The following is a 13,538-nucleotide window of genomic DNA, read 5'->3' on the forward strand; positions in this document are numbered from 1 at the left end:
TTTTTTGTTTTGTACTGTCTAGAAGAGAATTGTATGTAAAATTTGTTAGTGATATTTCCATACTTTTTTTGTGGGCCTGCTAGTTATGGGTATTTATTAATAAAGATCTAGATTTAAGTGACAAACAAACTCATTCTTCAGGAGTAGCCTGGTATGTGCAGGAAACTTCTCTTTGTAGTAAATCTTTTCTTTGTCTGAGTAATATTAGTCTCTATTATGTTCCTATACATTTGTTTTGAGGGTTTTTAACTCTTCTAATGAATGATAAAAGCTTTAAAGTCTTTAACCTTATATGTGTTCTTTCTCAAAAAAAACCCCAACCAAACAAGCCCACAACTATTTTTTGTGACTTGTAGGATATATATCTTAAACCTTTTTTATATATAAACCTTTTTTATACTATCTGATAATGCTAAACTGTACAAGCTGTGAAAGAGCTCCATGATATTAAAGATGGCTAAGACTTCAGATACTCTTCCATTTGGATGGAGTTGAAGCTGTAAACTTGCATTTTTTTTTTTCTTTTAACAGCACAAGGAAACTTTCATTTAAAAACTGAAGACCTTAAACCTCAGCTACCTACGTAGGTATCTGTATTGTATGAGGCAAACAGACATTATATAGCTTGACTTAAGTTTTTGAAAACAGTAACAGTTTGCATATGCTACTTTATTAATTAACAATGAAAGAGACCTTTGCGTATCTATTTCTACTCTTAGTTTTGCTATTAACTTATAATGACTATTTTTAAAACAGCCTTTTCTGATGACTTAGTTATTCCTCAGAACTGCATGAACTTGTGTTTTTTTTGTGATCTTACCCTTGCTCATGAGTAAAAAGCACTAAATAAGCTCAAAATAACTTACACTTCTGAACTGTAAAGTTTTACATTGAGCCCCAACCTTTCATTAAATCAATGTATTCCACTAACTTCCTGATGTTAGAGTATTCTCAATGGTTTTGTGGGAACAAAAGGAAAATCAACTCCAATTCTTGTGTAGTTAAAAATAAAAATAGGAATGTCTAATCAGTTTTTTGTTTAGGATCCTGTATCTTTCTATTCATTCATACTTAATCTGTTTTTTCTCCACACAATTTCTACAAATTTTGAGTCTTTTAATTTATGGGGGTTTCTCCTGGTTCTACAAAAAAAAAAAAGCCTTAAACTATATAACAGTGTAGGTGTCTGCTAGCAATCTAATGCTATCACTGGTATTTGCTAAATGTCTAGAAGACAGATGCAAACCTCACTTGATTTGTTTTACTTTCTTATCCTGATGTTGTACTTTTTTGGGCAGGGAAAGATAGCTCAGAAGCAGTAAGCCCTCTAATACATGCTTTTGTTTCAGTTTAATCATGTGCATACCTCTTTGCAACAGTTGAGCAAAAAAGCTTTCTCCTTAAACAGAGGCTGGTTCTCTGATTCCCAGGCAACTATTTGAAGACAATTTTCTTCTGAAAAGATCCTTTACCCATGGCAGAGTTGTGGCTCTCATACCAAGTGACAGATACCCTGAGAGCATTGCCCCAATGGTCTCTGTGAATAAAGGTGCTAGCTCTCTCCAGTGAGTAGTAACTGTTTCTTTGATGCAGCACTGGGCATCTGTGGTTTGGGGTTTTTTTGAAAAAACAAACAAAACAACCCCAACACCATGCTCCTACAGTCTGTTTTGACAGCTGTTGCAAAGGGGAGAAACCCTATGAAATGCTTTATGGCAACCTTGAATTTGCTTGCTTTATGGCTGATCTTCCTACTGGCAATTGTTTAGCTGGTCCTTCCAGTAATAGTAAAATCACAAAGCCTGCAAGACTGATGAAGCAGAGTTATGTTAAGGCCTACTCTACTGATGGCAATACGTACTTTGCAGTCATAATCTGTGTTACTACTTTTAAGTTCACTTGCAAATTATGTGGTTGCTGAAGATGTTCTGGATTTTGATTATTCTTGAATTTTTTTTTGGTAAAAGGACTTGTAGTCATTGCTTGGAAGACATGGTGCTCCCCAGTGAGCTCTACCTGGGTGTAGTGTGCTGGCTGGGTGTGTAGACCCTATTAATAAAGCAAAGCTTGCACAAGATAGTGGCTTGTGATGAGAGGTATGCCCTGTGAGCTTGGTGAGTAAAAAAAAAAAAACCTCATTGTGTCCTTTATTACCAACTCACAAGCTGATGGTAGTGATGAGGCTGATCCACCCCTGGGTCAGCTGCATCTGTCCTCTGTACCTGCCTGGAGCAATGGCTGACCGGCCTGTGAGGTGGCCATTGCCCCTTTCTGCTGTGCTGTAGGGCTGCTGATGGCTCCCAACACTCCAGGCAGCATAAGCCTCTGTCATCTCACCTGGGCTGAACGCAGGAGGTGCTGCATGCTGGTTTTGGGTAAGTTATCTGTGTTTCTATGTGTGGAGGTGATCCTTGACCTATGCCAGGAAGATCCTGAGGTAAAAATGAAGCGGCCTGACTGACATGGCGCCATGACAGCTCTGTGACTTCATTACAACTCCTGAAGCCCTTGCTGCACCCAGAAAACCCTGTGAGCTAAGACTTTTTTTACCTCAGGAAGGGAACAGTCTGATCAACTACTTCTACATGCACCAAAGCACTTTAAGGGGGGAAAAAAATAAATTTTGCTCACTTGCGAAGTGCAGCTTAAAAAGAGGAAGAGCCGAAGTGAATGGGGCTCAGGCGGGATCAGGTGCGCCATCTAACTTCTCCGGTTCCCCCTGAAGCGAAGTGCCGGCGCCTCAGGAGGGAGCGCTGTCAGAGCGGCCGGCGGGCTGAGGCGAAGCGGGAAACCGCGCGCGCCTGAGGGAGGCGCGCGACAGGCCGGGCCCCGCCTCGCTGAGGGAAGCAGGCCGGCTGAGGGGAGTCCCGCCCCGCCGGCGGCGAGGCAGGGCGGGCGGAGTCCGCGTCCCGGCCGGGGCTCGTACGGCACTTCCCCCTTCCCCACCCCGGTGTTTCCCGCGGGAAGCCGGCGGCCCTCCTCCTCCTGCGGCTGCTGCGGGCGGGCCCTCGCCGCCTAAGCCCGGCCTGTGGGAAGTTCCCGGCAGGGAAGTTTGTTGCCGGCGCCGGGGGGAGGCCGCGGGGGCCCTGCGGAGGTGGGTGTGGGGGGAGCGGGCGGTGGGGCCGAGCGCGGGCCGCTTACTACCCTGTCCCGTCGGCCGTTGGAGGGGAGGCCGCTGTGGGTGAGCTGCCCCGGCCTGCCGCTCAACTGAAAGGCCCGTTGGCCCTGGGGCGGGGGAGAGCCTCCCGGCGCCTGGCCGCCGCCCTGAGGGGGATCGCCGGGGGAGGCCGCGGAGAGCTGGGCTCCTGCCCGGTGCCTGTTGGGCAAAGGACATCGAGGGATATTGTTTCTTCTGACAAAAGTCAACTTTTTCTTTCATTTTTTTCCCCTCTCAAGGTGCGATGCCGCCTAAGGATCGCGGCAGAGGCAAGCTGCCTGTTCCTCTCCCAAGAGACATGATCCTGAAAGACACTGAAGGAAAAGTCTGGAGGCTGGGCAGTCAGATCGGCCAGGGAGGATTTGGCTTGATCTATTTAGGTAAAATACTGGTGGTGATTAGGAGGATGACTTGTAACTTTCTTTGTAACTTCCTGACATAAGACAGAATGGATTTAAAAAGTTACTGTTGTTTACGTGCTGGTGGTCATCTGTGTTGAAGTGTGGTTTTCTGAGGTTTGCAGTGCCCTGTTCGGTGTCCTTGTTGTTCAGAAGTGTTGCTGATGATGCAGCGTGTTCTTCGTGGGCTGTCCGGCCCAGTTTGCTGGCTCCTACTGTACTTTCCTATGGAGCTTGAGTGGGGTAGGCAAGGTGCTGCTGCTGTCAAAGACTACCGAAGAGCACTGCCAGGCAATGCTCTTCAAAGTAATGGCGATGCTTTCGTTAGCTGCTGCTTTGGACTTATGCCAGTCTTATGCTCTGGTGCGCTCTTTGGGTTTCCGGTTATTGGAAATGTTATCTTCTGGCCAAGACTAAATCAGTTTTCATCCAAGAAACATAACAGTAACAATAGTTAGCTGGGTGTCGCCTCTGAATTAAAACCTTTCACCAGAGGTGGAAATGCTGTTCTTTATTTGCTCTAGCCTAGATATGTTTCTGTGTTTTCTTCAGAAGAAGCCTCTGTGTTTCATTCAGTCTGTGTTTTAGAAGGAATGAATGGTTCTGAAAGGCAGTTTGTAAAGCATTCTGGGTCACTGGAGAGGATATAATGTACGTTACTATTGCTGGTCTCTATGAAAGAGCAAATCCTGTTTTCAAGGCAATATTACGAGTTTGGTTTGGTGGGTTTTTTGCATGGCAAACATACAGGCAAACTAGTCCACAGTGACTGTTAGGGGCTCAATTGAGCTTGTATTAAGACAGCGGTAAACAATTATCTAGAAGCAGTTTAGTGCATTGTCCTTGGAGCCAAACATGATCTTTTTAAGAGGTATGTTAACTCTCTGTTTGGAGTATTAAAGTTTAAAACCTGATAAGCAAGCCACTCCTATGCATAAATTGACTTCCTTTTATGCATAAATCAGCTATACCTTCTTTTTATAGGTTTTTCCTTTTTGTGTGTTTCTGCCATGGAAAATACAGTTTTGATTGTTTTCCACTCTTGGTTTTTTTCAGTTGATCTCTTAATGATGTTTCCTTCATATTGAGTGATTTGTCAGAAAATAATCTGTTAATACACTGTTATGCAGCATGAGCTTTCCACTTAGTGTGATTTCCAGATTTTTATAATGAGACAAGTTTTCATTAGAACAGGCATCATATGTCATGCGCCTTCTCAATTCTTTTGTCTTTAGTAACTCCTTTCAAATATGCAGAGCTGTACTAGATTCAGTGTGGTTTCATGGAGGTGAGGGAGTTGTCCATCAGTGTCAAATTGTAGCATCAAGCACCTACTGTAGAGAGAAAAAGTGTGCATTTTCTGTAGAAGGGTTAGCATGTTTGCTCTTTTCGTATTTGCAGACATAAATGTAGCACTTGTGTGCCACTGATCTCTTGGTGACAGATTTACTGTGATCTTTGTTACATCTGTCTGGCTATCTCATGGTGCTTGTCTGCTTTCAGCTGTTCAGGAACGTTTTATATTGCACTGAAGTGTTCTTCCTCTCCCTCTTTTTTCCCTCCTCATGTCCATTATGGTTAATCACAAAGAACTGAATGGCAACTGAAGACTCGTATTTTATTTCCTGGTGTGATAGTCCCATATGTGGTCAGATGTTGCTTCTCAAAAGTGGTTGCCCAGTTGTACTGTTCTTCCAGCTATTAATGTGTGGCTGTAAACTACAGGAGGGTGGACAGTTTTACTTGTGCATCAGGATTTAAGTTGCATCTAGACTTCAGGTTTGAGTGGAGAAACTTTTGGGGGGGGGGAAAAGCCATAAGCTGGCGCTTTGTTCCACTGAATGCCTGCGTAAATGAAGCAAAAAGATTTCAGTAACAACCTAAATGCCACTGCTTCTGCTTTTCCTCAAAGTAAACACAGTCACTGAAAAACCTGGAGAAAACTACGGCTGTGTGTATGTTTGCGAGTAGTTTGGTGTAACAGAAGTGAATGAGTAAATAGCAACAGTTGGTGGGTATGGCCCTACATCTACCCTTTATTTAAGCTGAGGGTTTTTTTTACTTTGTATTAATGTAATATATGTATTCACAGTACTTATTTGTATTATATGTAATATATGTATTCAAAGTACTTCGAATTCATACAGTTCACACATACCTAACTGCTCTGCAGACTGAACCAGTGAGGATGATAGGGGTTTCAACTAACTGCAGTTACAGAGGAGTCAAAGGCTAGTGCACTTTTAGAATATTTACATTCTTTTTACTTTTGAAACATCAGTTGGTTGCATTGGAGAGATGCTGTGCGTAGAGCACATATGAGATATTATCATAAGAAAGTAGACCTTATCATGAGCTAAGAAGTGAAGTTAAGGTGTCTCTGGATATTGCCATTCAAGGATACAGGAAAGGAAGACAGAATCTTGCAGAAGGCTCCCACGAAGAGGAGGGACTGAGGCAACTGGGGATGCAGTGCAGAAAGCAAGGTTGTAGTGGGTGTAGTTTTCCATGTGTAAGACAAAAAATGTTGTGTTCCTGAATCACTCGGAATATAGCTCTGTCATTTGCTGTTGCAGTCAAATCACACTGGACCTTGTGGTATAGCATGTGGGATTCAGTCAGTTTCATGCAGATTTGATTAGTTTTCTGCCTGATCACGGAGACTACTGAGGTTGTTTCATGTATTGTGGTGTTTGTTGCTGTTTGGCTCCTGCTGAACCAAGGTGCAAAGCAGTCAGTGGATTAGTTGAGAATGAGAATACAATCTGAAACCCTTGGTATTACTATTCTGTGGTTTTTTTTGTGACAGCATGGCTGAAGAAATACAGCTGCCACTTATTATAATGGTATTTGTGTTCGTTTAATCTCTTCTTTTGGAAGGGGTAGTGAATGTTACGTGTAGCACTGAACTGAAGGCTTAGTTCCCCTTGTAGCTCATCCTACAATTAAAAGAGGAAATGGGCAAGATTTATCCCCAAGTATTGACACTGACTGAAGCTTTCTTGTTTAGTCCACCTCTTTTATCTCTGATATATGTTTATATTATGTAAAGTATACTATTCAGTAGCTTTTTTTGGGCTTGATCCTACAAAAGAGTTCAGCTGTCTTTGAGAGTCAAGGGGAGTGAAGTAGATGACGAACCTTTGAGAGCAAGATATGGATGCTTGGTGCTGAGAGGCACCTTCTTTCTCTGTGCTGTTCAGACTACTTTTTAGTGCATATACAGCAAGATGTAAGAGGACCACTAAACTTTCAGTGAGAAGCTAACCCAGAAAGAGCTGTAGAGAGGTGGGCAAGACAGGAGAGTGGAGACAGATTCGACTGCCTGCCAGATATGAACAGCACAGCCCTTTTATAAAAGTAAAGGTTAACTTTGCTGGCTATATCTTTTAATAAGTATTTTTACAGTAGCGGTGTAAAGATTTTGATGTGCATTGTTATAGCTTAATTTCCCATTAAGGGTACTCCATACTCCATTAATCTATAATAATGTTCTTGAGAAATTTTACAGTATCTCTGCAAAATATATTTACAAGGGATGCATTCTGTGGAAGGTTCTGTTCACTAAATCAAAGCTGCTGAAAGCCGTTTACTGACCCTGAGCCCTAGGATGCAATAGTCTCTTCAGGTGCAGAGCTTCTAAACTTCTAATTATGTACATGAAAGCTACCACTATCTGCAAGTTCTGTCCTGCCTCACAAACGTTTTCCTTGGTTTTGTAATTATTCTTTCTCTTTCCTGTGTGTGCCATCTTGTCTGTTTCTTTGTTGACTTGTTCCTTCCCTTGGATTCCCTTTGCATTTTTATCTTGACCAGAGCAAATCCAGCAGCAGAAGGCTTACAAATACTCATTCCTCCCGATGCTTCTGAAGAGGGGAGCTTCCTCTGCTCCCGGAAGCAATAGAAGCCATCTAGAGATGTTTTGTTTTACCAACAGCAACATGGATCATAAGCTGGAATTAACTCTACTGTTGTATGTTAAAAGTTTTATTTTTGTTACTGGTGCTGATTTGCTGTCAGGCACCTCAGACAGAACTGTTATCCCTTTGATAAGGGGGAACAGAATAGAGAGCAACCGGGGAAGAATGTGACATATTGGTGGTCTCACGGCTAGTTTGTAGCCCTGTAGAGAACAGTGGCAGTACATTGGAAAATTCAGCAAGGGTTGAGGAGGGTGCTACTGAGAGCCTTACATTCTCTCATTTATCTTCCTGATCACAGTCAGTAATTAACACCAGTCTTCATATAAATCATTCTCTAGTTCTGCTGCAAGCACTCTATTAATGCACGATTTGGACTGAAAATTTAAATGCAGAAAGGTCACACAATGTTTTGTTAAGATTCCACTATCACAGTGAAATCTGCTGTACGCAGCACTATCTACTTGCAGGCTTCTTTCTCATGGAAAGTGATGGTTCTGCAAAGTATTTTTTATATAGATATATATACACACGTTTGTTAGATAGTGTCTTTTACAATAGAACTTATTACATTCTAAATGTGTTTAAATTGTATTATGTGTGTATATTGTAATGGGACTTTGTAAGTGATAGGTGAAAACTAAGTTTTGAAGCCATTTTTCATAGCTGGCTTTGCAGCAGGTGTTTATGTGTTGCTGTTTGACTGCTGGTTTTGTGTGTGTTGTTGCAATATGGGAAGCTCAGGAAAGTACACATTGATAAAGCTATAATTGGTGATAGTTCTGCCCTGTCTGGAGATCTGTCACCAGTATAGCCAGCATGCTATCCTTTTCTTTTTTCTTTTTTTTTCCTCTCATTTTCCAAGAAGAGGCAAAGAATATCTGCTTGAGCAATAAACGGTCATTAAATACGTGAATATCGTCTTTTAATACCAGCAGGCCACGAGCTCTGCTGCTGGTTGAGGTAGGCAAGCGGTGTGGTTGTGGCCTTTTCTGCTTTTAAGCTTGGACCATAGTACACTCTGCTGTTGATGTTCTGGGAATGAGGCTGAGGTGTGAAAGAAAGATTGTTGCTATTTCAGAAAGAGTAATTTTCATGGATAATTTGTATAGCTGTGAGCAGGGGTATACATGTGTCAGGGAAGAAAGAGAAGCATTGATGGAAGCACATTCCGTCATTGTCATACTGTTCATTCCTTGGTTTGCATTAGGAAGTCGGCTTTAGCAATTGGTTCTAGAGAAACGACGTACTTCAACAGTTGCTTAAATTAACTTCACTGAAAATATTTACTGTAGTGCAGCAAATGCATTAAAAATGCAGTAAAAATGATACCGAAAGATATACGTTCAGCATGATTTTTATAAACTCAATGGAAAGAAGACTATTAATAGCAAAACCCTGTAATTAATAGCACTAGCGGTAACTGGTTAGGGATGGATTTTTCTTAACCTTCAAATGTTAAAATGCATTTCAGCAAAGGTCTCATTGTACCTGCAGGTGTGAACCTTAGTGTGAAAATAAATTTGCTGGCAGACGAACACCACTTCAGGAAAGAGTCTTTTTATCTAGTCACTAATATTAAACTGTATAAATATAGATACAGCAAGCAGATTACCTAATTTTTCACCCTGTCTGTAGGCAAACTAAATGACAAATTTAGCTTGATTTTGCTACTGGGTGGTTACTTAGGGCTGACCACACGGTACAGGATCAGCCTGCACCATCTGTTAAGGAGGAAATATTCCTTACCTCAACTAGTTCTTGCTGTTTACTGCTTCCTCTTGAATCTTCCCTCTTTCTTCTTTTTTTGGTCCTCTGTAGGTTAGAAGTCTTAACTTTGAAAGCATAACTCATTTTTACACAGTAGTCTAAAGCCTGTTACAAAGTCTGCAGAGGTCATTACTATTACACTTTAGTGTTCTGCCACATAATGTGGTGTGTTTGTTTTGGTGGTTTTTTTTTTTTTCCTATGTGTATGGACCTGTGATTTGGGAGCTGTTGTCATGCTTAGTCCGCCTTGTGAGAGTTCTGGTCAGGGACTGAGACCCTGACATGCCAAGTAAAACTAGAAAGTCAAGAAAGCAGATTTGATTCCGTGCTGCCCTCCCCCCCTCCCCCCCCCCCCCCAGCAGGGGATGTATTTTTGAGCAGTGTTATATGGTAACAGGAAGAGCTTTGGATGAAAGATAGGGCACCTGTTGCCTTTTGGAGGGCACTCCTTTCAGCCGTCTTTGGCACCTGTACCCTACTGAAACTGGCATAGTATCTTCTGAGTGGGCATCATGTCAGACTAGCAGATGGGCTGGAGCAGAATCTTGCCAGAAAACAGTTTGTGCATCAAGTTTTAAATATTAGAGGCCTGGACTCCCATCTGAGAGTGCTGTAAGAGCAGACCATGCATAGCTTTTCTGCCTGGGGTTAAAGGATGTGTCATACCTATTCCAGCTTAGAGTAATTAACTTTGAAAGTCAAACAGTGGCTTCCATTGCTGTGGAATACAAAACTTTGGCTCTAGTGAATCAAGATTAAGGTTTCATAGAAAGATGAGTAAGAAATGTAGTGAAATTTCCTACCAGTACTGAATGTTCTTAACTTGGAGGCATTTGCAGTTACCTGCAAAACAGTTTAGCAGTTGAGCACGATTTTCTACCAAAACCAGTTTAGTTAGGTCTTGTGGAAGATGGTTTCACAAGCATGGTACAGAGGGCTATGTATATGTAAGTTGTATAATAAAACTCTCCATTCATAAAGCTACCTAGAAGAAGAATCTAGGAAAAAACCTATTCATAAACACTACTCAGAAAAGAGTCTGTCCAGGAAATGATGGTAATTTAAAGTAAAAAGACCTGCAGAGAAGCAGGTCTTCCTTAGGCTGCATTAAAAATGGACTGTAAACACCCTTCAAGCACTGAATGTTTCAGTTCTTGGGAAATATTGCATATTGCAGGGGCGGGAAAGCAATGTGCTTTGTTCGCCTTTAAATATTTGCCTTAGTACCCTCCGTATGTAGGAAATATTTGAAGTTGTGTGTTAACTAGCAGATGCTACTTTTTATTTATTTGTGTACATTTTGTTTTTAGTAACTATATTCCTGCAACTTGGATCGTTTTTTATTGTTAGATGCTCTAAGCAACACTCCCCCCCATTTGTTAGCCATTGAATTTAACAGCTCTTGGCTTGACTTAAATGGGGTCAGAATTTTTCCAGGTTTTTTATAGGTAGCCTGTAACTTTGAAGTGTGGTATTTCTGAGGTTAGTTTTTATTTCTGCAAAAAACTAAGCTGACAGTATCACTCTTCAGGGTTAGTTAACCAATGAAACAAAGCAAAAATAAAATACTAGCAACCTAAGAACTTCTGAAAATAATTTTATTCATGTTTCCCAAACAAATATATCCTCAAAATATCCAGCAGTGGCAAAGACACCAGCTGTGGACGGGAGCAGGGATGTTTTTCCAAACTGCCAAATCAATGTTGTTTTCTTTTCCACTGTGTAAACTTTGTCAACAAAACTGGTTCTGTGAGAGCCATTGAAAATATTTCACTATATTCCAAATGTGAGTGCCACAAATTAACTGCTAAAACTACAACAAGCACGTTTGAACTGGCAAATAGAATTGGCACGTTTCTTTGTCAGACTGCATGCAGTTGTGCTGTGTGGTTGTAGGAAGTCGCAGTTCATCCAGAAACACCCTTTTGTTACTGTGTCTTATTAACATTTAGAAAGCTACGTTAATTAAGGTTGTGGCGCTCAGCAACAAAACGGATGAAATTCACGGTTAAAATGGATGTTAAGACCATAACTGCTGTGCCTGGGTGAAACTAGGGAATTCTGGACATGGGTTAATTTGAGGTAAGTTATTTACTGTGTTGTGTAGGTACAACAGTTGGAAATTATGGCAAAGAATGTGAATCTTACTGCACTTTTATTTGAGTGCATTTTAAATTCGTATGCTTTTCACTAGCATGGTAGCTGTGACTGTGGGATGAAGGGGAGGAAGGGAAAATAGAGCTGTGCCCTTTCCCTTTTGCAAGTGTTTTGTGAGACTTGTCTTGGCATGAGAGAGACAGCCACAGCCCCCTACACAGCTTCATCTTGTGCCAGTGTTCCCAGTTAACTATTATGCAGACAGTGGTTTTGATTGTGTGCATACGTCAACACCCCTCCCCCCAAACGTAAGGAGATTGTGTGTCTCTAGTTGATAAAAGCAACATAAACTGGGAACTCTCACACTTGTTATGCCATTTTAAGATATCCTTTGCAAACATAATCTTGCCATATAGTGCTTCTGGTACTCTATGTGTGTACTTATGCCATCAGAGACCTCCTGCCTATCAGCATTGCTCTCCTGCAGGGTCTCTGCTTACTGTCCTGCAGTCTAGCATTTAACTGATTGTAATATTATAAATAGCCATGTGCTACCACACAGAACGAGGCTAGCACATGGCTAATTACGAGTATACAGTAATTAACTATGAGCTAAACTCGCAGGAGAGTATGTGATGGTGGTCTATGAGGTATGTAATCAGACTGTTTGTTAAACCTTGGGAGCCTTTCCAGTCTGTTAAGTAACTATACATAGTAATGAGACAATTTTTTAAAAACCATTTATGTTTATTTATGGACAAAAAATAGTCTGTCTTATTTCTGAGTTGCGGCTGAAGTATTGTTGCCTGATATATGAATGGTTAATTAAAATGATGTAACAGAAGGTACACATGCAACTTCTGCTTATCTGTATGTATGAGATTGTCTAAGCATTATCTGTGTAAGAAGTTTAGAGTGTTATTCATTGTGAATGTTATGCCTTGTTTCATGTATGTGCAGTAAAAACAATAATACCACTTCTCCTTTTGTAGATTTGAATGTCATGTTACTCATTTTGTGGAACATCTGTTCCTGTATCTTGTTGAGCTTCGTCTGACTCTTCTCCCTTTTCACATTGTAACTATTGCCAGTTAGTTTTGGTTTTATTTTTCTTCAGGATGTTCTTTCAGTGTGACTCTGAAAAGCATCCACACCGGCACAGTGTAAGAACCATGGGGGTTAGGCCCTTTTGCTGGGCTACCTCCCTTTAATTGCTCTTCTTCATTACCCTGACAGCTGTTACTATCTGTTCCAGATTACCATGAATGAGGCCTCTCTTTATAAAATGTCAAAATGCCTACAGGGAAGTTAGATCAGGCTCTTTCAAATATATTTAAATTTGATACTTCTCTATACCTATCAAACCTCTGTTAAGTAACTTGGTATTAAAATACATTTTCTTATACACAGGTTCTTTTCTGATCTGTGTCAGTAAGGGAGCACATCTAATTCTGTTTGGGTAATATGATGTTGTTGAATACAATGACAACACATGGGATGTGTTCCTTTAAACTAATGTCTGCAGCTATTAACACATAGTCTACACGTGGCAGAGAAGGATAAAGACTTAAGCACCTTTACTTTAATTCCCAGTTCAGTACAATAATACGGTAAGAACAAAGTTTACCAAAATTTCCTTCCTGGTTCTATGATAGTTTTAAATTGTATTCTGAATGTGACTGCTACTCGTTTGAGTCTGTGGATAGTTCACACCTTCCAGAGCTACTGTTTTAGGATATGTTCATTTTATCTTGATGTGTTACTAGCACAGAAGCATTCACATGGGGAAGTGTCAAGCAGGAGGCAGTGGGGACCCTGCGGGTGTTTGGGGTGTATATGCTGCCACATTCAATGCAGATGCTGAATAGAATTGAAGGGAGATGGCAGCTGAAGGAGTCTGTTCATTGTAAAAATATTTTTATGCCCTGACCATCAAAAATTGTAAGCTTGGATGGTTTGATTAGATCCAAGTTTACTTGATTTTTATTACGCGGATCAAAGTAGTCTATTTCTGTGTGTGCTGATAGTTGAAGTGTTTCACACCTGGACTGTTGTTGGTATTTGATCATTATAAGAAGTTTGAAAGGGACACTTATTTCCTAGGAACTGTATTCTTTTTAGTTTTTTTTCAGTGATGATTCTAAAAGATGATTTAGTCTCATTAAATTTTAATCCCAGTGTAGCTCCATGTAGCTT

At 41.0% G+C, this 13,538-nt stretch overlaps 1 protein-coding gene across 4 annotated transcripts in view; it reads left to right on the top strand.

Annotated features, from left to right (window-relative positions):
- Positions 1 to 542: 542 nt before the first annotated feature.
- The window catches only part of VRK2 (VRK serine/threonine kinase 2), a 49,138-nt gene continuing 36,142 nt past the window's right edge, over positions 543 to 13,538 (top strand). For all 4 annotated transcript variants that reach the window (XM_050893362.1, XM_050893363.1, XM_050893364.1 and 1 more), the window contains exons 1-4: positions 543 to 583; positions 1,968 to 2,096; positions 2,286 to 2,375; positions 3,397 to 3,537. In XM_050893362.1, the coding sequence (XP_050749319.1) occupies positions 2,090 to 2,096; positions 2,286 to 2,375; positions 3,397 to 3,537 (238 nt within the window). In that variant the 5' untranslated portion in view covers positions 543 to 583; positions 1,968 to 2,089. The remainder of the gene's footprint in view (positions 584 to 1,967; positions 2,097 to 2,285; positions 2,376 to 3,396; positions 3,538 to 13,538) is intronic.

This window comes from Gymnogyps californianus, chromosome 3 (assembly GCF_018139145.2).
Source record: "Gymnogyps californianus isolate 813 chromosome 3, ASM1813914v2, whole genome shotgun sequence".
Taxonomy (NCBI): domain Eukaryota; kingdom Metazoa; phylum Chordata; class Aves; order Accipitriformes; family Cathartidae; genus Gymnogyps; species Gymnogyps californianus.